The sequence below is a fragment of the Pleurodeles waltl genome, chromosome 4_1 (genome assembly GCF_031143425.1).
Source record: "Pleurodeles waltl isolate 20211129_DDA chromosome 4_1, aPleWal1.hap1.20221129, whole genome shotgun sequence".
Taxonomy (NCBI): Eukaryota; Metazoa; Chordata; class Amphibia; order Caudata; family Salamandridae; genus Pleurodeles; species Pleurodeles waltl.
The window spans coordinates 1,005,518,357-1,005,543,318 of NC_090442.1; the positions used below are offsets into that span (position 1 = coordinate 1,005,518,357).

At 45.1% G+C, this 24,962-nt stretch overlaps 1 protein-coding gene across 1 annotated transcript in view; it reads right to left on the bottom strand.

Annotated features, from left to right (window-relative positions):
• The window catches only part of PUS7 (pseudouridine synthase 7), a 255,751-nt gene extending 231,779 nt beyond the window's left edge, over positions 1–23,972 (bottom strand). The window contains exons 1-2 of the mRNA XM_069229854.1: positions 23,831–23,972; positions 12,952–13,338 (exon numbers count right to left, since the gene is read on the bottom strand). Of these exons, the coding sequence (XP_069085955.1) occupies positions 12,952–13,338; positions 23,831–23,946 (503 nt within the window). The 5' untranslated portion in view covers positions 23,947–23,972. The remainder of the gene's footprint in view (positions 1–12,951; positions 13,339–23,830) is intronic.
• Positions 23,973–24,962: the final 990 nt, after the last annotated feature.

Genomic DNA, 24,962 nt, shown 5'->3' on the forward strand with positions numbered 1-24,962 from the left:
ATCAGAATCTGGTAGACCTAGGACCAATTTCTCCCCAAGAATTGGGAAAGAAGGTGGACCATTGGGTCAAGACTAGGGTGACCAAGACTTCCACAGGAGGTGACCAAAAGAAAGGGGTTACAAAGCCTCCCCAGGAGAAAGTGGGTGACACTAGAAATAAAGAAAAAGAGTCCTCTGTAGGCCCCCAAAAACCAGACCAGGTGGGTGGGCCCCGAGACACAACCCAAAACAAAGGTGGGTACCAGGGTAAGAACTGGGATGCCACTATGGCATGGTGCCATAACTGTAGACAGACAGGGCACCACACCAAGGACACTTCTTGTCCCAAAACCAAACCCCCTAGCAAAATCCCAGGGGTAACCAGTGTAGCCATTGGGGACGACTCCTCAGAGGAGGAGGTCTTCATAGCCTTCAACTGGAAAAAGGGCCCAACAGGTGAGTTGGAGATTCCAGAGGGAAGAAGACACTTCCACCACCTACTGGTGAATGGAATCCCAGCCACTGCCCTGAGAGACACTTGTGCCAGTCACACTATTGTGCATGACAGGCTGGTGTTCTTAAACCAGTACATCCCAGGTGAGATGGCCAGAGTAAGAGTTAGCCCAGACAGGGTCACTGATAGGCCTGTGGCTTTTGTGCCCATAGAAGTGGGTGGGACTTTTAGCTGGAGAAGGGTGGTAGTCAGTCCAGACCTCCCCCTCGATTGTCTCCTTGGAAATGACTACCCAGAAGTTAGTCAGAGCCTAAGAGAGGAACTGGTCCAGTGCCAATCCTCTCCCAAGGATTCTGGAGGTGCTACCCCTGCAGTAACTGCAAGTAGGCCCCAGAAGAAAAAGAAAAGAAAACAGAGTAGGAAAGGTGGCCAACCTTTAGCCAAGGTTCCAGCAAGCCAAGGAGATTCTGCTCCAGTAGGGGAGAACTCCAAAAATGGCACTGATAAAGTCCAACCTGACCCACAAGAAGTCCTGGCTAGTCAGGCAACTGTTAATCCTGAGTAGGTGGCTCCTCAGCTAACAGAAGAAAGAGTGGAAGAAGGGTGTTTACTACAAGATGTGGTAACCCCCCACTCTAACACAGCAGACAGACACCCTGAACCCAAAGAAGCCTGTAACTTAGCCCCTTCCCTTGTAGGTGAAGAGCTAAAGGTGTGGTTCTGGGCACTGACAGCTGTCAGTGGCCTCTGCTGGGTGTTAGCCTTTATGGCTGCACTATCCTTGGCATGGTGGTCTGACCCCATGCCAAATAGCAAGTTAGGCCCCCTGACCCTGTTGGTCATGGTGGGGTTACTCCAGCTCTGGGTAACCTCTTTGGGTAAGCTAGGGGTGACCCTGGCTAAGATAAGATTAGCAGAGGTGGATACCTCTAACCCCAAAATAGAGAGAATGGGTGAAGACATTAAAAGCACAGACAAGAGGCAGTTCAGATTAGGTCCTATCACTGTGGAAGTGGGTCAGTTACCCAGAGGGAATGACCTGAACAGGAGGATGTAAGGCAGAGTAGGCCCTGCAACAAACCAGCCTATTTCCTCTACTCTTCCTCGCCGGACAGACTAGGAAGACTCTCCCAGCTTTGGCTGAGTCTGCTGGCCTGTGGGCTGTGGGGGGCTTGTGTAAAGAAATGGCTCCCTGTTGCAGTTACCCCCCACTTCTTGCCTGATACGGATTCTGACTTGACTGAGAAGTGTGCTGGGACCCTGCTAACTAGGCCCCAGCACCAGTGTTCTTTCACCTAAAATGTACCATTGTCTCCACAATTGGCACAACCCTGGCGCCCAGGTAAGTCCTTTGTAACTAGTACCCCTGGTACTAAGGGCCCTGATGCCAGGGAAGGTCACTAAGGGCTGCAGCATGTCTTATGCCACCCTAGTGACCCCTCACCCAGCACAGACACACTGCTTGCCAGCTTGTGTGTGCTGGTGGGGAGAAAAAGACTAAGTCGACATGGCACTCCCCCCAGGGTGCCATGCCAACCTCACACTGCCTGTGGCATAGGTAAGTCACCCCTCTAGCAGGCCTTACAGCCCTAAGGCAGGGTGCACTATACCACAGGTGAGGGCATAGGTGCATGAGCTCTATGCCCCTACAGTGTCTAAGCAAAACCTTAGACATTGTAAGTGCAGGGTAGCCATAAGAGTATATGGTCTGGGAGTTTGTCAAAAACGAACTCCACAGCTCCATAATGGTTACACTGAATACTGGGAAGTTTGGTATCAAACTTCTCAGAATAATAAACCCACACTGATGCCAGTGTTGGATTTATTAAAAAATGCACACAGAGTACATCTTAGAGATGCCCCCTATTATTTACCCAATTGTTCAGTGCAGGACTGACTGGTCTGTGCCAGCCTGCTGCTGAGAGACGAGTTTCTGACCCCATGTGGTTAGGGCCTTTGTGCTCTCTGGGGACAGAAACAAAAGCCTGCTCTGGGTGGAGGTGCTTCACACCTCCCCCCTGCAGGAACTGTAACACCTAGCAGTGAGCCTCAAAGGCTCAGGCTTCGTATTACAATGCCCCAGGCATTCCAGCTAGTGGAGATGCCGCCCCCTGGACACAGCCCCCACTTTTGGCGGCAAGTCCAGGAGAGATAATGAGAAAAACAAGGAGGAGTCACTGGCCAGTCAGGACAGCCCCTAAGGCAACCTGAGCTGAAGTGACTGACTTTTAGAAATCCTCCATCTTGCAGATGGAGGATCCCCCCAATAGGGATAGGAATGTGACCCCCCCTCCCCTTGGGAGGAGGCACAAAGAGGGTGTAGCCACCCTCAGGGCTAGTAGCCATTGGCTACTGCCCTCCCTGACCTAAACACACCCCTAAATTCTGTATTTAGGGGCTCCCCTGAACCTAGGAACTCAGATTCCTGCAACCTAAGAAGAAGAGGACTGCTGAGCTGAAAAATCCTGCAGAGAAGACGGAGACACCAACTGCTTTGGCCCCAGCCCTACCGGCCTGTCTCCCCCCTTCGGAAGAAAACTGCTCCAGCGACGCTTTCCCCAGGACCAGCGACCTCTGAATCCTCGGAGGACTGCCCTGCTCTAAAAGGACCAAGAAACTCCCGAGAACAGCCGCCCTGTTCAACAAAGACTGCAACTTTGTTTCCAGAGGAGCAGCTTTAAAGACCCCTGCAATTCCCGCCAGAAGCGTGAGACTTGCAACACTGCACCCGGCGACCCCGACTCGACTGGTGGAGAAACAATGCTACAGGGAGGACCCCCCGGCGACTCCGAGACTGTGAGTAACTAAAGTTGTCCCCCCTGAGCCCCCACAGCGACGCCTGCAGAGGGAATCCCGAGGCTCCCCCTGACCGCGACTGCCTGACTCTAAAATCCTGACGCCTGGAAAAGACCCTGCACCCGCAGCCCCCAGGACCTGAAGGATCGTAACTCCAGTGCAGGAGTGACCCCCAGGAGGCCCTCTCCCTTGCCCAGGTGGTGGCTACCCCGAGGAGCCCCCCCCTTGCCTGCCTGCATCGCTGAAGAGACCCCTTGGTCTCCCATTGAAACCTAATGAAAATCCGATGCGTGTTTGCACACTGCACCCGGCCGCCCCTGTGCTGCTGAGGGTGTACTTTCTGTGCTGACTTGTGTCCCCCCCGGTGCCCTACAAAACCCCCCTGGTCTGCCCTCCGAAGACGCGGGTACTTACCTGCTGGCAGACTAGAACCGGGGCACCCCCTTCTCCATTGAAGCCTATGTGTTTTGGGCACCACTTTGAACTCTGCACCTGACCGGCCCTGAGCTGCTGGTGTGGTAACTTTGGGGTTGCTCTGAACCCCCAACGGTGGGCTACCTTGGACCCTAATTTGAACCCCGTAGGTGGTTTACTTACCTGCAAGAACTAACATTAACTTACCTCCCCCAGGAACTGTGAAAATTGCACTGTCTAGTTTTAAAATAGCTATATGTGTTTTATGTGAAAAGTATATATGCTATTGTGATTATTCAAAGTTCCTAAAATACTTACCTGCAATACCTTTCAAATGAGATATTACATGTAGAATTTGAACCTGTGGTTCCTAAAATAAACTAAGAAAATATATTTTTCTATACAAAAACCTATTGGCCTGGAATTGTCTCTGAGTGTGTGTTCCTCATTTATTGCCTGTGTGTATGTACAACAAATGCTCAACACTACTCCTTTGATAAGCCTACTGCTCGACCACACTACCACAAAATAGAGCATTGGTATTATCTCTTTTTGCCACTATCTTACCTCTAAGGGGAACCCTTGGACTCTGTGCATACTATTCCTTACTTTGAAATAGTGCATACAGAGCCAACCTCCTACAGGGAGGAACAAGATGCACTAGAGAAGTGTGTATAAAAGCAGGAGATCATCTCCAAGACAATAATGAGATCAGCAGCTAATACAAAGACTAATGCTAATTTGCATCAGGGAACCTACGAAATGCTAGAGAGGCATAGAGCTACATTAATTAATGAGAAACCTGTCTCAACCTATACAAAATAAAAGGCTGGAATCCTGGGGATTTATCTGAAAATGTAGCCACATAGCGCAAAAGATCATTCAGCCACCTAAGGCAACTTGGGGCACCCAAAGAGATGAAGAGGAACGATCCTCATGTGATAAGGAGTAGTCACGTCACCAAACTGAACTGGGAGGTTTTGAGTGGGGTGAACTGGAGTGGGGAGGAATGAAGGGGACGGAGTGGGTTGGACTGACTGGACTGGATGGGGTGGTCTGGATGAATAGGAGTGGACTGAACTGGGGTGGGGTGGATTGGATGGGGTGCATTGTACTGGGGTAGAGTAGGATGGATTGGATTAGAGTGGAGTGGGTGGAATTAAGTGCATTTGGGTGGAGTGAAGTGAGGTGGAATGGAGTAGGGTTGACAGGATTGAATTGAGGTCGGGTGGGTTGGATTGACATGGGGTAGACTGGGTTGGACTAAAGTTGGGAGGATTTTTTTGTAGACTGGGGTGGAGTGGGGTAGATTAGATTGGAGTAGGGTGGAATGGATTGAGTGGGGTGGAGTGGAGTGTGGTAGATTTGATTAAGTGGGATGGACTGGATGGGGGATATGACTGGTGTGGGGTGGACTGTACTGGATTGGTGTGGGTGGATTGGATTTTGAGGATGGACTGCATTGGTGTGGAAAAAATTAGATTGGTGTGGGTTGGATTACTGTGGTTTCGAGTGGGGTGGATTGGACGGGAGTGGGGTGGATTTAGGTGGACTGTATTGGACTGGAGTAAGGTGGGTAAAGGTGAATTGAACTGGAGTGGGATGGACTGAATTGGGGTGGTGTGGGATGCACTGGGGTGGACTGGAGTAGGTTGAAGTGGGGTGGAGTGAATTGGTGTGGACTGGAGCAGAGTGGGGTGCATTGGAGTAGAGTGGGGTGAGGTGAATTAGAGTGAGGTGGAGTGGATGGGGTGGGATGGAGTAGGGTGGATTGGACTGAGGTGTGGTAGGGTGGATAGGAGTGAGGTGGATTACACTTGATGGTATGAGGTGAGTTGGACTGTGTGGGGTGAATTGGAGTAGGGTGAACTGTAGTGGGGTGGAGAGGAATGGAGTGAGGTGGATTGGATTGGTGTGGGGTCGATTGGAATGGGCTGGAGTGGAGTAGGGTGGATGATATTGGGGTGGATTAAGGTTTACTAAACTGGAAAGGGATGGGTTAAAATGCACTGGATTGGAGTGGGATAGACTGTAGTGAGGCGAGTGTGGATTGAAGTGTGGTGGATTGGTTTAGATTGAATGGGGTGGGTTGGATTGGAATATGGTGGTTTGGATTAGGATGGATAGGACTGGAGTGGTGTGGGTTGGATTGTGGTGGACTGGGGTGGGGTATATCGGATTGTGCTGGATTGGTCTGGGGTGGTTTAGAGTGGGGTGAGGTGGACTGGATTTGAGAGGGCAGTCTGGAGTGGGGCCGATTGTTTTAGATTGAAGGGGGCAGACTGTTCAGGATTGGAGCTGGCAGATTGGAGTGGGGCAGATTGTTTTGGATTGATGTGGGGCAGATTGGAGTGCAACGGATTGTTTTGAATTGGAGTGGGGCACACTGTATTAGATTGGAGTGGGGAAAGTTTTTTTGGGTTGGAGCGAGGTAGATTGTTTTGGGTTGGAGTGGGGCAAATTGCTTTGGTTTGCAGTGGGGCAGATTGTTTTGGACTGAAGTGGGGCAAACTGGAGTGGGTCAGATTATTACGGAGTGGAGTGGGGTATATAGCTTTGGATTGGAATGGGGCAGATGGGTTGAAGTAGGGCAGAATGTTTTGGAATGGAGTGGGGCTAAATGTTTTGGGTTGGAGTGGGGCAGACTGCTTTGGAATGGAGTGGGCATATCATTTTGGAGTGGTACAGATTGTTTTGGTTTGTTCTGGGATAGATTGTGGTGTGGCAGATTGTTTGGATTGTAGTCGGACAGACTGGAGGGCGGCATATGTTTTTGTATTGGAACAGAATGGAGCAGGGCAAATTGTTTCGGACCGAGTGGGGCAGATTGTTCTGGAGTGGAGCGAGGAGATTACAGAGGGGCAGATGGGAGTGGGGTGGATAGGAGTGGTGGGTGGTTCAGATAGGAGTGGATTGGGGTGGGGCAGATTGTTTTGGAATGGAGTGGGAAGGTGGTTATGGGGAAGATTGTTATGGATTGCAGTGGGGCAGATTGTTTTGGACTGGGGTGGGGAAGATCGTTTTGGATTGGAGTGGGCAGGTTGAAGTAGGGAAGGTTGTTGTGGATGGGAGTGGCGCACATTGTTTTGGATTGGGGTGGGGCAGATTGTCTTTGATTGCTGTACTGGAGTGGGGCTGATTGTTCTGGATTGAAGAGGAGCACAGTGGAGTGATACAAGTTGGGAGTACTGGAGTGTGGTGGATTAGGATGGAATTAGGTGGACTGGATTGGAGTATGGTCGACTGGACTGGAGTGGGGCAGATTGCTTTGGTTTGGAGTAGGCATACTGATTTGGTTTGGAATGGGAAAGATAGTTTTGGATTGCAGTGGGGCAGATTGTTTTGGATTACAGTGGGGTGGTCTGTATGAATTGGAGTGGATTGAACTGTGGTGGGGTGAACTGGATTGGGGTAGAGTAGGATGGATTTGAGTGGAGTGGGTGGGTGGATTGGAGTGAAGTGGAATGTAATAAGGTTGACAGGGTTGAATTGGGGTGGGGTGTGGTAGACTGGAGTGAGGTGGATTGGATTGACGTGGGGTGGACTAAAGTGGGGAGTTTTTTTTTTTTGACAGGGTGGACTGGATTGGACTGACTGGGGTGAAATGAACTGGAGTGGGTGTTGTGTGGTAAATTGGATTGAGTGTGATGGACTGTATGGGGGATATGATTAGTGTGGGGTGAATGGGAGTAGTGTGGGTGGACTGCATTGGTGTGGGAAAAATTAGAATGGTGTGGGTTGGGTTATGGTGGGTTCGAGTTGGGTGGATTGGACAGGAGTGGGGTGGATTTAGGTGGACTGTAATGGACTGGAGTAGGGAGGGTTAAGGTGAACTGGACTGGAGCGGGTGGTTTGGAGTGGGATGGACTTCACTGGGGTGGTGTGGATTGCATTGGGGTGGACTGGAGTAGAGTGGGATGAGGGGAACTGGAGTGCAGTGGAATGGATGGGGTAGATTGGAGTGGATTGATTTAAATGGGGTGGGGTGGGCTGAACGGGGTGGGATGGAGTGGGTTGGGTTGAGGTGTGGTAGCGTGGATAGGAGTCGGGTGGATTGCACTGTGTTGGAGCAGGGCAGATTGCTTTGGTCTGGAGTGGGGCAGATTGCTTTGGTCTGGAGTGGGACAGATTGCTTTGGATTGGAGTGGGGCAAACTGGAGAGGGTCAGATTATTATGGAGAGGAGTGGGGTATATAGTTTTGGACTGGAATAGGGCAGATAGTTTTGGTTTAGAGTGGGGCATGATGTTTTGGACTGGCATTGAACAGACTGCTTTGGATTGGAATGGGCATATTGTTTTGGAGTGAAGTGGTACTGATTGTTTTGGTTTGTACTGGGATAGGTTGTACTGTGGCAGATTCTTTTGGATTGTAGTCTGGCATTATTTTTGGATTGTAGTGGGACAGGAGGGTGGCATATATTTCTGGGTTGGAGTGGAACAGAATGGAGCGGGCAGATTGTTTTGGATTGGAGTGGGGCAGATTTACAGAGGGGCAGGTGGAAGTGCGGTGGATTTGAGTGGTGTGTGGTTCAGAGGGGGGGTGGACCATAATGTTTTGGATTGGAGTGGGGCAGATTGTTTTGGACTGGAATGGGGCATAATGTTTTGGACTGCAGTGGGGCAGAGTTTTGGGATTGTATTGGGCAGACTGCAGTGTGGCAGATTCTTTGGAGCTGAAGTGAAGCAGACTGGAGTGGGGCAGATTGTTTTGGACTGACTGGGGTAGACTTTTCTGGATTAGAGTGGGGCAGAGTGGAGTGGATTAGTGTGGGGGTGGGGCAGAGTGGAGTGGGGCAGACTGGATTGGTGTGGGGTGGATTGAAGTGGGCAAAATATTTTAGAATGGAGTGGGCAGTTTGCTTGAGATTGGAGTCAGGCAGGTGGAAGTGGGGCAGATTGTTTTGGATTGGGGTGGGGCAGATTGTTTTGGATTGCAGTATTGGAGTGGGTGGATTGGATTGGCGTGGGGTGAATTGTACTGGAGTGGGGTGGACTGGAATGGAATGGGGATGATTGTTGTGGGTAGGATTGGAGTGGAATGTTTTTGGTTTGGGGTGCAGTGGGTGGATTGGAATGGATTGTGGTTGATTGGAATGAGTAGGGTGGATTGGATGGGGGATCCGATTGGTGTGGGTTGGACTGAATTTGTGTGGGTTGGGTTGGATTAAGGTGGTTTCGAGTGGGGTGGATTGGACATGGGGGGCGATTTAGGTGGGCTGCATTGAACTTGAGTAGGGTGGGTTAAGGTGAATTGGATTGAAGTAGGGTTGACTGAACTGGGTGGTGTGGATTGGATTAGATTTAAGTGGGGTGCACTGGAGTATAGTGGGGAGGTGGAGTGGGGGGACTCAATGGGGTGGATTGGATTGAGGTGTGGTAGGGTGGATAGGAGTGGGGTGGATTGCACTGGTTTGGGGTGGTGTGTGTGTGGGGTGAACTGGATTGGAGTGGGGTGGGGTGAACTGGAGTGGGGAGGAGAGGAATGGGTGAGGTGGATTAGATTGGGGTAGGTGGATTGGATTCGGGTGGGGTGTACTGGACTGGGATGAACTGGAGTGTAGCTGGGTTGATTAGATTGGTGTGGAGTGGGGTGGATTAAGGTGAACTGGATTGGACTGGGATGAGAAGGGTGTGGATTTGAAGTGGGGTGGACTGGGTTAGATTGGATTAGGGTGGGTTGGATTGGAATGAATTTGGTTGGACTAGATTGGGATGGGTTGGATTGGAATGTGTTGGTTTGAAGTGGGATGGGTTGGATTGGAGTGGTATGTGTTGGGCTACGCTGGAGTGGGTTGGATTGTGGTGAACTGGAGTGGGGTAGATTGTTCTGGATTGGTGTGGGGCAGGCTGGCATGTGGTAGATTATTTTGGACTGAGTGGGGCAGACTATTCTGGATTGGAGTTGGGCAGATTGTTTTAAATTGCAGTCTGGCAGGTTGGAGTCAGGCAGATTGGAGTAGGGCAGATTGTTTTGGATTGGAGTGGGGCAGATTGTTTTGGATTGGAGTGGGACAGACTGTTGTGCAATGGATTGGGGCAGACTGGTGTGGACTGCAGTACTGGAGTGGGTAGATTGGATTGGCGTGGAGTGGGTTGGACTGGAGTGGGGTAGACTTGAGTGAGGTGGACTTGAGTGGGGTGGAAGTGTGTGGGGTACACTGGATTGTGGTGGATTGGAGTGGAATAGATTTTTTTTATAGTGGGGTGGATTGGATTGGTGTGGGTGGGTTGCATTGGTGTGGGGAAAATTGGATTGGTGTGGGTTGGATTAAGGTGGTTTTGAGTGGGGTGGATTGGACAGGAGTGAGGTGGATTTAGGTGGACTGTATTGAACTGGAGTAGGGTGGGTTCAGGTGAATTAGAATGGAGTGGGATGGCTTGGAGTGGTGTGGCCTAAACTGGGGTGTACTGTGTGGATTGGAGTAGATTGGGATGACGTGAACCGGAGTGGGATGGAGTGGGGTGGACTGAAAAGGGGTGGGGTGGATTGAAGTGGTAGGAATGGATTAGGGTCGACTGGTTTGAGGTGTGGTAGACTGGATAGGAGTGGAGTGGGTTGCATTGGATTGGGGTGGGGTGAGATGCATTGTGTGGGGTAAACATGACTGGAGTGGGGTGAACTGGTGTGGGATGGCGTGCAATGGAGTGAGGTGGATTTGTCTGGGGTGGGTGGATGGGATTGGGGTTGATTGGAGTCAGAGGAATTGGAGTGGAGCAGGGTGGATTAGATTGGTGTGGAGTGGGGTGGATTAAGGTGAACTGGATTGGACTGGGGTGGGTTAAGATGGACTAGATTGAAGTGGGGTAGACTGGGGTGATGCGAGTGTTGATTGAAGTGAGGTGGATTGGGTTAGATTAGATAGGGTTTGGTTGGATTGGAGCGGGGTGGGTTGGACTGGAATGTGGTGGTTTGGAGTGGGATGGGTTGGATTGTGGTGAATTGAAGTGGGGTGGATTGCAGTGGTGTAGATTGGAGTGTTCTGGACTGGTCTGGGGTGCATTGGAGTGGGGTGATTTGGGCTGGAGTGCGGTAAATTGGATGGAGAGGGGTGTATTGGATTGGGGTGAGGTGGGCTGGATTTGAGCTGGAGGTCTGGAGTGGGGAAGACTGTATTGGATTGGAACAGGGGCAGATTGTTTTAGATTGCAGTCTGGCAGATTGAAGTCGGGCAAACAGTTTTGGATTGGATTAAGTCAAATAAATTAGTGCCTGCTCCATGGACAGAAATGGAAATTATGATATACCAGTCATGTCCAATTACAAGCCTGTAAAGAACAATAAGCAAAGGGCGTGCTCCAAGCCCTTTTCTAACTACAACAGTGTCTCACTAGCGATACACCATCTCTAGCGCATGCTATCGCAGGCATAACCCTAAAAAAGATTAACTGTAAATACACACTATTGAGACACGGACTGAGTCTAAACAGCACTGTATTAAACGCTTATTCCCTCCTATACCGACTCCTGTTCTGTGTAGAGTTCAATGGAAAGAAAGTATCAAGAGTGCAGTTTTCAGGAATTTCCTTGATCTCTTGTGTGTGAGTTCAAATCTCAGACTGGCTATTAGGGCATTCCATCCACTTGATCCTTGGACACCCAAAGTTGTGCTTCCAAATTTCCTACTACTGAAGGATAATTTTCTGATTCAATGGGACAACACTGACTGCAGTACTGCGCGTGGGACACTGGGTCAGGTCAGTTTCTGCAAAAATGCAGACCTCTGACCCAGTATTCTTAGTGGACCACCCATAAGACCTTAAATGTAATCCTGGCATCTGAAGGGGCAGCGGCAAGCTGTAACTACGTAGTTGGTGTGGTCCCGCGTAAGGACGGTAAAGGCAAAGGGCCACCACCATTTTTACTTTACCTGTGAAGAAGGACTGCCAGCTGGGCTCTAGCAGGTTTAAGATCTGTACAGTTCCCAAAACTGGGTTCCCTTGACTTCATGGCTGGAACACAGATGAAGGATGCCAGTTTGTGACTTATGTGTGATTACCAGATGGACTAGTTAATGGTCAGTTCCATTCTGGAACACAACTGTGAATACTGCATAAAATGCTGGTCTCTTTCATGTTTGAGCTTGTAATGGCCATCTTCCACGTCCCACCCACAACGCATTCCCTTTGTGATCCTCCTCAAAACCTGTCGTGTCTGACTGGTCGGGAAGGTATCCCGCCCACTGCCTTAAAACCAGTCTAGGTTTTCCCTGCCCCGGGTGAAACTCACTTTAGCAAACTGAAAAACACAAGAGTGAGTAAGTGTAGAAACAATGAAGCCAAGAATAGTCCAAGAATTTATAGGTACCCTGAGCCCTGTGGTAGCAAGATTTTTCAGGGCCCAAAGATACTGGCGACCTAGTAAAGGAAGAATTCCCAAGCTCTTTGTGAACTCTTGCTAAAGCCATGGGTGGGCATTATAGCAGGTGCATAGTGTGGAAATGGTGGCTAAAGAGCATACGGAAAGTGTGCACTTTGAGTTATTAAGATTAGCTGGGTTTGTGCTAAGTGGGACAATGTTGGGCAATGTGTGACCTTGTAAAGAATGTTTCTGGTGGCACCTGTACAACTATTTGCTTATGGGCCATTTAAAAATGAACCACACAACAGTTGAACAATCTAGCTGAAAGACCCCTACCTAATGACAAGGAAAGCATCAGGACTATTTGCACAGTTTGCCAGCAAATGCTAAAAAATGCTCTTTTTGCCACGGTCTGGTAGTCTACTGACATGACATAATGTGGTCAAAATTGCTACATCTGCCACCTAATTCCTTATGAATATCTCCAATTACCAAGCACTTAAAAGGCACTACATCTTGACCGGGACTAGAAATATTGGTTGTGGATATCTTTTTTAGCATATACTTCCAGCCAAAGTCCACTGTAATTACTGTCAATAAGCATGCCATGTCTAAGGATACAAAAAATATATAATTAATATTGTAATCGTTTTTTCCAAAATCTTAACACCAAAATATGATTTCTGATATGAATGTTAGTCACCTTTTTGTTTCATAAACCCAGATTTTTAGTCAGGAGAGGGGTTGGATATTTTAATTTGAGATTACCATTGTATTAAATGCAATATCCAGACAACATCAATTACAAGATTACGACAGATGTCCACCAGATCATCGGTTTCCAAATGTGCGTAATGTAAACAGATTAGCGCACAGAAATGCTTCAATTCTAGATGTTTTAGTTAGCATTTTTTCTTCTTGCATCTACTAAGGAAGAGCTATAATTTTACCATTCTTTGGAAAGACTAAGAATTAGACTGCATCAGATCACACAAACAAAATACAGACCTTTCTTTTAATATACCGGAAAACCCTTCATGAGAGCTGACAAACTTAATAATGCCGACATCCTGTTCGGTGAGCCCATGCTTCATCATGTCAGCAAAGCTCTCGATGTCTCCATCTTCACCCTCTGGTTCATCGAGCTCCACCACCTCCTCTTCGTTTTTGGGAACATCTATCTCTTCCTCCTCAGTTTCTCTTGTCAAGCACTCTGGAGTCAACACCACAGCTGTGTTTTGTCCCCCCTGAAGATCGTCCGCTAAGCAAGTTTCCACAATCTTCTGCCTTTTTGTTTCCTCTCCACTAGGAAGGTCTTCGTCATGGAGAGGCCGTTTCAGGGACACTGTCTTCACTTCAATATCATCCATGTTGGAAGGATAGTTACAGGACCAGCTGACAATAGGAAGAGGTTACATGTTACTTTAAATACTCTAATGTAAACTTTAGTAAACCCTAAAGTAAAAGTCTGCTTCAAAACTACAAATGTTTGTCATTAAACATGGTAAAGAATAAATACACTAGCTAGTTTTTGGTACTAAAAAGATTGAAATGAGATAGGATGGGAGTTAATGAAAGTTGTTCCTCACATCAGTGTGTTGGTGTACTAAAGTGCATTTCAAAAGGTATGTCTGACCTTCACAAATTGTCTTTCCTGGAGATTTTAACATTTGCTGTATTTTTAACTGGAAGGCCCCAATATGCCATTTCTGTTTCCCCTGAAGAAAAACTGTACCGCTTCAAAATAACAGCAATAAGACCCAACACTCTTGCAGAGTTGACAGCTTCAATTATTGAACAGTCTTGTGCATGGTATTTTAGACTTGCAGGCACGTTTAAGATGCAGGTGAATGTGACGCATTTGTGCCAATACTATCCATCAGCACATTTTTACATTTTTATTATTAGTTTGCACAAAGGTTTACACAAAACATATAAACGCACACAATACCTCAAATGTTAAACACATATGTACACATTATCAGGAACATAAATTATAACTCAGTGCTTTAGAAAGCAGATGTGGCATTTAATAAAAACATAATACATCATGGGTTAATGAGATTCAAAACACTATTCACCAACAGTCAACAGCTTGGGCTTGAAATGAAATCCAGGAACAGCATTTTTTCAATTTTCCTCCTCAAATCCTTTTCCACTTTCAGATGAAAGTATTTGCATTAAACTTCAAACCATCTTACATTTAGCCCATTCCAACTGCGTTAATAAACTACACCTTATCCTCAGTGGTTGAATTATGTTCCTTTCTTACTGTGCAGTTATTGAAAAACATGGATTCCAAAATGTTAAGAAGCTGCTCCAAACAAAGTTGTTACAATTACATAATTATTAGCTAGTGTCCATCTAGTAAGCACCTCAAAGCGCAACAGAACATATTAAGACCGGACACTGAAAGATAGATGTAAAAGATCCGTGGTTCTTTAAAATGCTGACTGCACTGTTAAAAAAGGACCTCAGACAGTGAAGTCAACTGAAACCTAAGGCGTATTAAAAGATTTATATAAAAAATATAAAAAAAATAAAAACACCCACCCACACACACACCATTTAAGAATAGTGAACATCACATTAGTAAGCATTAACAAGAGCAGGAATTCCCATAGAGATCTCAGATTGTATTTGTGCTAATGATTTTCTTTTGTGATATATTAACTCTGAAATAATCCTGTAGTGTTGCAATAATATACTTGTAATTACAAAAACAAAATCACTCACCTAAGTAAATGTATCTATATTTAACAGCTTTTTTTTCAAAGTACAAAAGTATGATCTATCATCCAGGACTGCCGCTTTTACAATCTAAATCAGAGGTTCTTAACCTGTGGTCTAGGGACCCATGGTGGTCTGCAAAGCCTACTCAAAGTGTCTTTGACTGCTTAAAAAAAACAATATAAAGTTAATAAAGTGTACATAAATAAATAAAGAGGCAAAAATGTTCTGTAAATGTATAGGAATTTGGAATTAGAAACTAAAAATGAAGTTGATTAAAATCAATATTGATTTGTTTATATTGGTTTGTGACCTGAATAACATTTAATCATTTATGTATTTGTTTGATGGATGATTGTTTCTATAATTTTGTGTATTGTTTTGTAGTTCAAATCATTCTATATGTTTAGGCAGTGGTCACTGACTTCTAGTAATGACTCAGTGAGGGTCACAGGATCCAAATAATGATTCAGTGGGGATCCCGGCTTCCAGTAATGATGAAGTGGAGGTCCACAGAAGTCAAAAGGTTAAGAACTGATAGTCTAAATGAAACCGTCAACAGGTAAAAGATTCCAGCATCTTCTGAGTGTCTAAAGCTGCCACCATGTGAAATTTCCTGTGTCTACACTTCGACCAGCCCAAATCAGGGTGAAGTACCCTTCTGAAAGTGACACGGCAAATGATATCCGCATCCAAAATACACAGCAATGTTTTGAAAAACAATGCATTGCAGGCAAAATAAATGTTCAAAAATGTGTTACCCCCGTCTTCTAAGCTTTCAACTTTTGATGAATTTTCACAAGGTTTCTTTTGAGTTATTGGCTACTTTCTCTGCCTTAAAGAATAGTGAGCAATGGTATTATCCCAAACTGCTGTCTTCAGAGAAGCATAAACACACAGAATGTATCCGAGGAGTATTATACGCCCTCAGGCAAATATGATTCGCTCCCTTGGCCATGTAAAAACTGAGACTCATTGTAGGCACAGCTTTGAGGGTTACAAGCAGTACAACGGTTAACATTGAAAAAACCTTGAAAAAAAGCCAAAACCAACTTGCAAGAAATGAGCTTACAGCTGCCATGTTCTCAGTGATCTACCTACAGTATTAACAATAGCATAACTGTGTTCCCCTACTAAGTATAAGAGATTTGATAGAGCAATATACACATTTAGAAGGTCAAACCTCACCTACTCAAATATACTGCCACTGAAGTAATAGTCTTTTTTTTTTCATTATTTTTAGCCACGCTGCTATGCAGCATGGCTACAAATCATAGCCAATGTCAGCAGTGCCCATGCTGTACATCATGAACAAAAGGCAATGGCCGGGCCAATAGTCTTAAAGACAAGACCTATTGGTTTTATCAATGCTTGTTAGGTAGTGGCACAACACCCCTGCGATTCTGAGCAAATCAGTTACCCTCCCCATGCATGAAAAAGAAACAAGCAGTGGTAATGCAATAAGTCTCACACTTGCTCGAGTTAGAGCTACTGGCGTTGTAAATTCCTAACTGGACTTTTCTTGCCATATAAATTCAAAATGAAAAGTAGAACAGTTGACATAAGCGAGCCGATTCAAAGCGCCAATGCCGCCATAAGCAGGAGCATGAAGGAGAAACACAAAAGGAAAAAGAAGTTCACTCACAGTCAAACATATCAACAATCGGGCAATTGTCCAAGTAACAGGGTCAGTCTGCAAGGCAGTAACAAATCCTCCCCAAGGCGGGACAAACGTAAAGCCTTTAGCAATGATTACAAAAATGTTTTGAAAGGCAAGCACACGAATGAGTAAAAGTCATGGGCGTGGTTAAAAGCCCACAATACTTACAACAGGTTAAAGCGCTTGCGCGTTTCACATAAAAAAAGAGAACATTGAAATGAGACCGATACCTTTGAAATTACAAAATATGCAGCAAAGGGTAAAAGGAAGCCATCCGCTCTCAAACTTTCCCAGCTGTTTCTAGGACTGGGAAATCGACCCCCCTGAAACTCAGCAAACAATATATGCACTAGCCCAATGTTTGTGGCAAAGGAATTACAATAATTAATATGCCCGGACCCTGCTCAAAAAAATAAGTACTTTTACAATGTTTGTCAATGTTTATTGGATGAGAATTAGAATAGTACATTTACTAACATTTTGTTATGGTTTAATTAATGATTGTGGGGATGAGGGTAGTATATTAGGTATCAATTAAAGAGATTTAAAGGAAAAAATAGTATATGTATTAAAAATAAGTGCTCAAAATTTTACGTCTGTATAAATAGAGATAGGAAATTAAATTAACAAACTTTAAATTTTAAAAGGGATTTGTTTAAAATACATATTTTTGGGTAATTTTTTTTAATGTTTATGATTTTTCAAAAACATTTGCTTTACTTTTTTTACATATACACGTATAAATGTATTAAGTAAGATGAGTATTTTTTTTTTTCTGGATAGCTAATTTTGAAAATTAGCCGACTTAAGCCTGCGTAAAAGAAGCCCACTTGAGGATCACAGACAGCACTTTTACTGATGTGTTTATTCACACTGTTGCTCTGTTGTGATTTGAAGAAGACTACATTGAATTTCTAAAAACTCCTTGCACGTGATACATTGTGAAACACACAGATATTATAGGACGTGCCAGTTCGCTTCCTGATTGCTTGGCACAGCTGTTCGGTGAGTCTGAAAAAGAGAGGTGGGCCTAACAAGAAATTATATAAAAGATAAAAATGAAGAGTAAAACAATTGACATAAGTGAGTCAATTCAAAGCACCATGGTCGCCATGAGCGTGAAGGACAGACACCAAAAGAAAAAATAGTTTGCTTGCAGCCAAGCGTATCGACAATTGTGCAACTATCCATGTAACAGAGGCAGTCTGCAAGGCGGTAATAAAACCGCCCCAAGGAGGATCAAACGTGAAGCATTTACCAATGATAAAGGATTTTTGAAAGGCAAGAACGAGTGAAAGTGATGTGTGTGCAGTGGGCATGATTAAAAGCACACAATACTTACATCAGGTCAAAACCCTAACAAAAAAAAAAGACAATCGCCAAAAAGGCCTTTCACAGAAAGAAAACAATTGAGTCCATGTCTTAGTGAAAATATATTTACAGGCAGGTAATGTCTATTGTCACAATAAACATCCATTTCAAAGAATAACTTGCAATTCTATCTTACTATCTAACTGGATTATAAATATTAGAACAATGTTATAATAATTTTTGTTTTAAATTCGATAAACTTATGTTGTTGTTTATTAATTCAACAAACATCACAACATAAACTACTAACCATGATTTCCACCAACATACTTCTTTAGGCACTTCGTATACAATTTGGGACAGATCCAATTACACCAGTGCTTTGCTTTTCACTAATGACAGAGCTGAAACTCTCATGCACGGACAAAAATCTCTGGAATGCGCTTCTTAGTCCAAAGAAGACACTTATTATTTCACTACACAAGGTTCCTAAAAGGAGATTAGCATGTTGAAAGCACACATTTAAAAATGGTCACGGCAATAATGTACAAATGATTCTCCACTGCAATATATGTATCTATATTATAACGCAAAGCAAATAATGAATTAAAATGTATGCATCGCCATGAGGCAAGGGCAACCCTCCATTTCTCTCCTAATCAGCATCAAATTGCCAGATCCCAGAATCGATTGAGGAGAGAGAGATCAATTATACCCACTGGAAGGATAACACACCAGTGTCCTGGATGTGCCTGAGAACTGCTCTGTCCGCAGTCCATCTGGTCTCGGCCTCTTATACTTTGAACAAACATGAGAGGGAAATCCCAGACTTCCCTCTCCCTGCAGAAGTTTAGTTATTCAAAAAATAATGATTGCTTTCAACTAGCTATGAAAATAAACACATCCGGATGTGACCACAATCCCAAAGTGCCAACTCAAAACAAGGCAGTTCCCTGCCGTCTGAGTACATTCTTATCAACCAAAGCCCTTGGTGGGAAAAAGTATGAAAACAAGACAGATTGCACATTGTACAACGTGGAAAATCACTTGCAGCTTTTAACGTGGCAGTGAAGCTAAGGCTAAGCTTAATACAAAATGGAGTCTGTAACTGGTGACCACTAATGTGACGGTGGACAGCTAAGCCAGGTGCAAAGTGGTGCAACACGAAGTCAGTGGTCAAAACACACATGCAAAGAAGGTACACAAGTCATTTTATCAAGTTTGGAATAGCAGCAAAAATCTTTCTAGCATCAGAAATGTGTTCACGAAGACAATTTACAGAGGATGTAACAATAGAGACTAAGATTGTTACATTACACAACAAGTAAGTACAAAAATATAATCCCTTGATTTCAGACCAATGGGACTGAGGTTTAAATCATAAGTAGGGCAACTGGCAAGCCCACAACTAGAAGTCTTCTGGTGCTCAATATTCACTTATTTGAATAATAATATAACTTCAGTGTAGACATTTAAGATCATCAAACATTGCTATGCTTGCAATCCTGTTGAATTATACTTTGAGTTCAACAGCAAATGAATTTGGAAACATCTCCATCCTTGTATGTTACGTTATGGATATTTGTAGAGCGCATGACTCACCAGGAAGGTAGCCAGGTGCTGAAAAGCAGATGCAGTACGGTGAAGAGCCACGTCTTCAGTTTCTTGGGAAATTCAAGAACTGAGCAGACTGCTCCGATGTGCAGGGGTAAGTCGTTCCAGGCTTTGGAAGAGCCATAAGAGGAAGAGCCATAAGAGAAGGACCGTCGCCAGAGCTGGTTCTTTGTATGCGGGTACGGACGTGGAAGTTAATGCAATTGTTGAGACAGGTGAGGCCGAAGTTGTGCAGGTGTGTGTGTGTAAAGGTGCAAGAGTGGCCATTTGTGGAGGGGGAGCAAGTGGAGATGGTTTAGGTGCAGGGTCTTGAGGGTGGTGGTGGAGAAATCGGAGTATGAGTCTGGCAGAAGAATTCTGTAGGGATTGTAGTCTTCTGATCAGTTCAGCGTTGAGTCCTATGTAGAGTGTGCTGCCGTAATACAAACTCTCGGTGATGAGGGCTTGGGTGACAGTTCTCTGGATGTTGAGGTGAAGCACTTGAAAATCTTGAGCATCTGTGGTATGTGAAAACAGGAGGCGAAGGCTGCGCTCACTTGGCCTTTCATAGCAAGCTGGTTGTTGACTAGGATTCTGAGGTTCTTCACATGGGTGGATGATCATGTTCATGATTTTCATAGGGAAAGGTACCAGGAACAGGGAATAGTAGCTGGTTAGTTTTTTTAGAATTCACTGAGGGTTTCTTTAGGAGAGAGAGAGAGGGAGAATTGTGGTGTGTTTCAGACATCCAGGATTGTGGCTGTATTGATGGAATCACTCAGGATTGGGTGATAGCCGAGACAAGTCCCTTAGTGAGTATATGATGAGGACAGGGGCCCAATGGTGCGCAGGAATATATGGTGCGCATGGATGTTACGGTTTCTTGAATGGTTATGGTGGGCAGGTGGACGTGACAGGTGCGAGGGTGAAGGGGTCCAGTTGGGGCTCACAGTTGTTGTAGAGGCTGGAGATCTAGCAGCTGAAGTCTTGTGAAGGTGTGACACTGGTGGAGCTTGCTGCTGGAGAGGTTAAATATTTCACATTGGTGAAGATTTATTTGGAGCCGTTGGTGCTGCTTTCAATACACTCAATGAGGTGGTATCATCTGCGGTATGATTTGTAGCCTGGTTGGGGTCGTCCTGTCTCTACATTCATCTGTGTTCTAGCTGCCTACAGTGGCACTTTGTGAGTTTTAGCTCATCTGTGTACCTGCTTGCCTGTGGTCTAGTTCTGGCAGGCTTGGTGGTCTTGAATGTGGCCATGGTGTTGGCAAAGGAGGTGATCCAGGAGTTGAAGTTGGACAGGTATCTGGGGAGGTCACCGTTGAGGTGTTGCAGTTGGTGGTGTAGCAGCGCTGAGGTCCACGATTCTTCAAATACCTTGTTCCAATCCCTGTGTGAGGGTTTAGTGATGACATTTCGGTGGTGGTGAGCTATGGGTAAGTCAAAATGGGCGAAGGTGTGATTGGACCAGGTGATGGATGTGGGCGTAGCCACTGTGATTTCATTGAAGCTGGTGAAGGAGTCCAGTAGGTGTCCAGCAGCGTGAGTGGGGCCTTCCACTTGCTGGGTCAGTCTGAGGTTTGTCAGGTCCTACGGGAGATTGGCTATGTTAGGGTCAGTGTAGTCCTCTGGGTGGTATTTGAGGTCACTGATGAGGATGAAAGCACCGGAGTAGAGTATTGGTGGGAGGGAGACAATTAAGTTTTCAAAAGTGCTTACACAGTTGACTTTGGTTTTGTTCTCTGACCACATCTCGGTGGAAGTCAGATCAGTCCCCACAGTTTTCCAGCTAGCTGGTAAAATATTAGTACACACAGCGGTTTTAGTGTACATTGGCTTTAAGAAATAGAGCTAGTCTGAAGTTTAACCAAATCTGTAGAACATATGACAAATATAGGTAATTGGGTGAATAGTTTGGCTTCAACTCAAGCTTTAGCTAAAATAATGCTGGGCTTCTTACTTCATACTCAATGGCTTAATTTATGATTGTGGTTGTGACAATTCATTTTGGGAATGTTTTTACAGTATTCAGCAGAATGTTTTTCCTACTCTCCTAATCAAATGCGATTCCTCTTGCCTGACTTAAAAATAAAAATATTGCTAGGAGAATGATCAAGAGGAATTGCATTGTGAGTAGTGATTGGCACATAATATTGTTTTTGTAGTTCAAAGAGGGTTTAGGGGAAGGGAGAGAAGATACGATCTTTGTGTTAATTTCAACAAGCAATGGCAGAGGCAATAGGTCTGGTGCTGGCTGCCAGCCTTTTGGCGTGGTCCACGCTGGTCTTTGTAAAAGCTACTGGGCATTTGTCAAGCTAAAAATGAAGGCACTGGGTAAAAGTATAAATATTGCTTAGGTCACTAAGAGCACACATTGCCATAGTAATCCCTAGCACAGAATGCAACTAATTTGAGTGTAGATGTGCTTCCTGTGAAAAGGCACAGTGCTGTCGCTCACAGTGAAGTTAACCAACTGCTGAAGTGGGATCATTCATAGCCCCGTGCTGTAGTGGGTATAATTAAAAAAAACACAATAACAGACCAATTGATGCAGAAAGCTGGCTAAAAGTTTTTTGTTTTTTTTTAATATACTTGTGAAATCAAAAGGTCTTGGCTAACGCCAGACCTAAAACACACAAGTGCTAAAGCGGTACCTGGTATTTATTAGGCCAATTACCAGTACTGAATTCACAAATAACCTTTTCCACATTGGTGGACTGGTTCTACATTACACATATATTTTGTGTTAAATGTAAACCTCATGATCATACAAGCCTGGTAGAAATCAGTTGTTAGTTATAGGGCACATTGTTAAAAGATGCTTGTTAAACTCAGTTCTTGGAAAACATCAGCAAACCGGCAGAGGTGGAACATGAAAAGGGTAGTAATGGTAGACTGGCTGAAGGTCAATAAATTTGTACTGGAGAATAACAAATAAATGACTATTTATTGCCCATGGAAATAATATTGTCCAGCACCAAAGTGATGACTTAAAAACAAGAGTAAATAAACGTTGGGGGAAGGCAAGGAGTAGAAAGATTAAAAAGGATGTGCGAAGAGGATGATGTTTAACAGGAAGGTAGTGGTACTGTATTACTGGGTGCTCAATGTAAATTTACCTACAGGTATATGATAAATGAGGTGCGCAAGCTTTGGACATGCTCTGAACAGGATTCCGGGCATCACTGAGCTTCAGCATGAGGTGTTGAGGAATGGTATAAAAATGCAGTGGTTGTGTAGATACTTACCTAATTGTACGTTCAGATGTAACATTTGTTAAAACGATGAGAAAAGCCATGGTTTTAAAGTTCTTTGAAATTAGAGGTGATTGCCAATTTCTCTTATTCGTGCTGGCAGATTTCCAAATATGAACTATTTGAACTTAAAAGTGATTTCTCCCTGCAAAACATTTGTTTAAAGTAGGGAAAGTTAGGAGTAAAGTAGTCTAGGTTGAAGTATGACTTGATGAAAGGTACCTACTTTTCTCCTCAAGCTAACACACCATACCCAGACTTCAGCCAGTATGGGTATTTTAAACCAACATCGGTGTGCAAACTGAGATTTTTAAGGCCATAGAGTGGTAAAACTGTAAGTACCAAGGTATAACAAGGTAGTCCCTAAAAGCAATAGCTGGCTGAATGTGGCCATATGACTTGGCAACACAAGTCCGCTATCGAACGGGCTGGTTGGGGTTGTTACAATTCAGGCAGCCATGCCGTCTCAGAGGGCACAGCCGAGTTCCAATGGCCATATACCTCACATGGGACGTGAGGTATGGAGTCGAAAATCTCTGGTTCGGTGTCCACATTACAAATATATTCCTGGTATGCTTTAACAGACCAGGTCTTACGCAAGTGACCTTTTGTCAAGAGTCGCCTGGCCACTGTTTATTGAATATTAAAAGACTGCTAAGCTCTTTTATGGTTTTGGGGGGGGGGGGGGGGGGGGGCACAACCTTCCCAATGGCAAGCCTATGGCTCCAATAAACTTGCTGGCTGACCACTGTAGTAGTGGCCCACAGACCCTTTATCGCAAACTACGGAGGGGAGCTGCCTTCTGGCTCTACCTTGTAAATCAGTCTAGTGGGTCATGAGGGGCCCATCATACAATGTGAACAAGTCATGCTCATGCATGCAAGCGCTTGGGCCCATGTATGGTGGGCTATGAATGGAAAAGTTGAGGTCCCACCTGTGTATATGAAGCCCCAAAGCTTCCCAGTGCTAAATAACTGGTAGTAAGAGTGTTGTCTACTCTTTCCACCATGTCCGCTTCAGCTGCTTCTCTGGATCTGCCCCCTTCCCTCTGGGATTCATTGTAAAGCCACGTGTGCTGTCTAGAAAACGTCTGTGGTTTGTAAGAAACTAAGAGTCAGTTCTAGCAGATCAATGTATGACCAGACAGAGAGCAATACAAGGACAAAGAATTTAACAACGCCAAATATGCACAATCAGCACAGAAAAAAATGGTTAATGCTCAAACCGCACATGCCAGGTTTTGTGCAGGAAACAGAACGGTCTACCAACAGTATACAAGAGACAATGCGTCAGTACACCTGTCAGCACGAAAGGGTTGAAATCGGGGTCAGACCTACCTGGACTGCAGCAGCACCACTGGTCTCGTCCCACGCCGCACCTGTGAAAGAAAACACAGCAACCTTTCACATTTTGCAGGAAGCAGTCGCTGAAACAAAGGAAGGACCAGAGCCATCCCCGAGTGACATAGAAGAAGGACTCGCAAGGCGGATTTGGAAGGAGTAGCCTTCACCCGGCAGAGGATATGACGTAGGAGTTTCGGAGACCTGTGATACGGGGGGGAATCAATCCCACGGATCACCGGAATGCTTTTTGGAGTGGCGAAGGTGGCAGCAGAATCAGACGGACGACCACGAGAACCATTGGCAGGAGCGAGACAGCCGCCAGGAGGATGCTTCGCGGCGGGTGGGATACTCTGGTGCCTACAGTAGTGCTAATATCCCGGTTACCGGGCAGAAGCTACCCTAAATATATTCCAATTACTTTTGTACTTTTTTTGTCCGTCAATAAAAAGGCTGTGTATGTTCCTATAGTTCGTTTCACATCATCTAGTCACTTAAATAGCGGTAAGGCAGGCACGTTAGTTTTTGCGCCTACCGTCCATAGAACAATAACGGAAAAAGGACCTTTCTAACTGAAACAATGTATAGACGGTGCCCCTCTAAAACAATTTGTTTTGACCACTACTGCTGAGATTCTGAAACTGGGCGTCACTTTCTTTTATGTTGGTTTATATCTATTTATTTTGAATTCACAACCGCTACCTATCCTTTTTAAGTTACCCCGTGGGAGGAAAGTCACTGAACAGGTTCAGATGGGATTAATTTAGTTGAGCGTACCCTGTTTGTAGATAACACCGGGATAACCCCTAGTAAAAGGACCCCCGCCCACAACAAAGCAACATAAACCAACATAAAACTAAGGGAAGCCTAAACATCTATATTAAGAACTTTAAAATCCTTAAGTGCAGTAATAAAAATATCACTGTCAAGCAGCTAAAGAGTAGAGCCAAGCGACAGCACCCATGAATGCTTACCATGGAGTTGTAGCTACCTGAAAGAGAAATGCCCTCTAAAAAGATCGGTTCCCGCAAATGTTGGGGACTAATTTAAAATGTGGTTGGCCACTTGCATAAACTAACGGTCCATGCGGCTGCAAAACTGCATCCTTTTGAGATGCACCCATCCAATC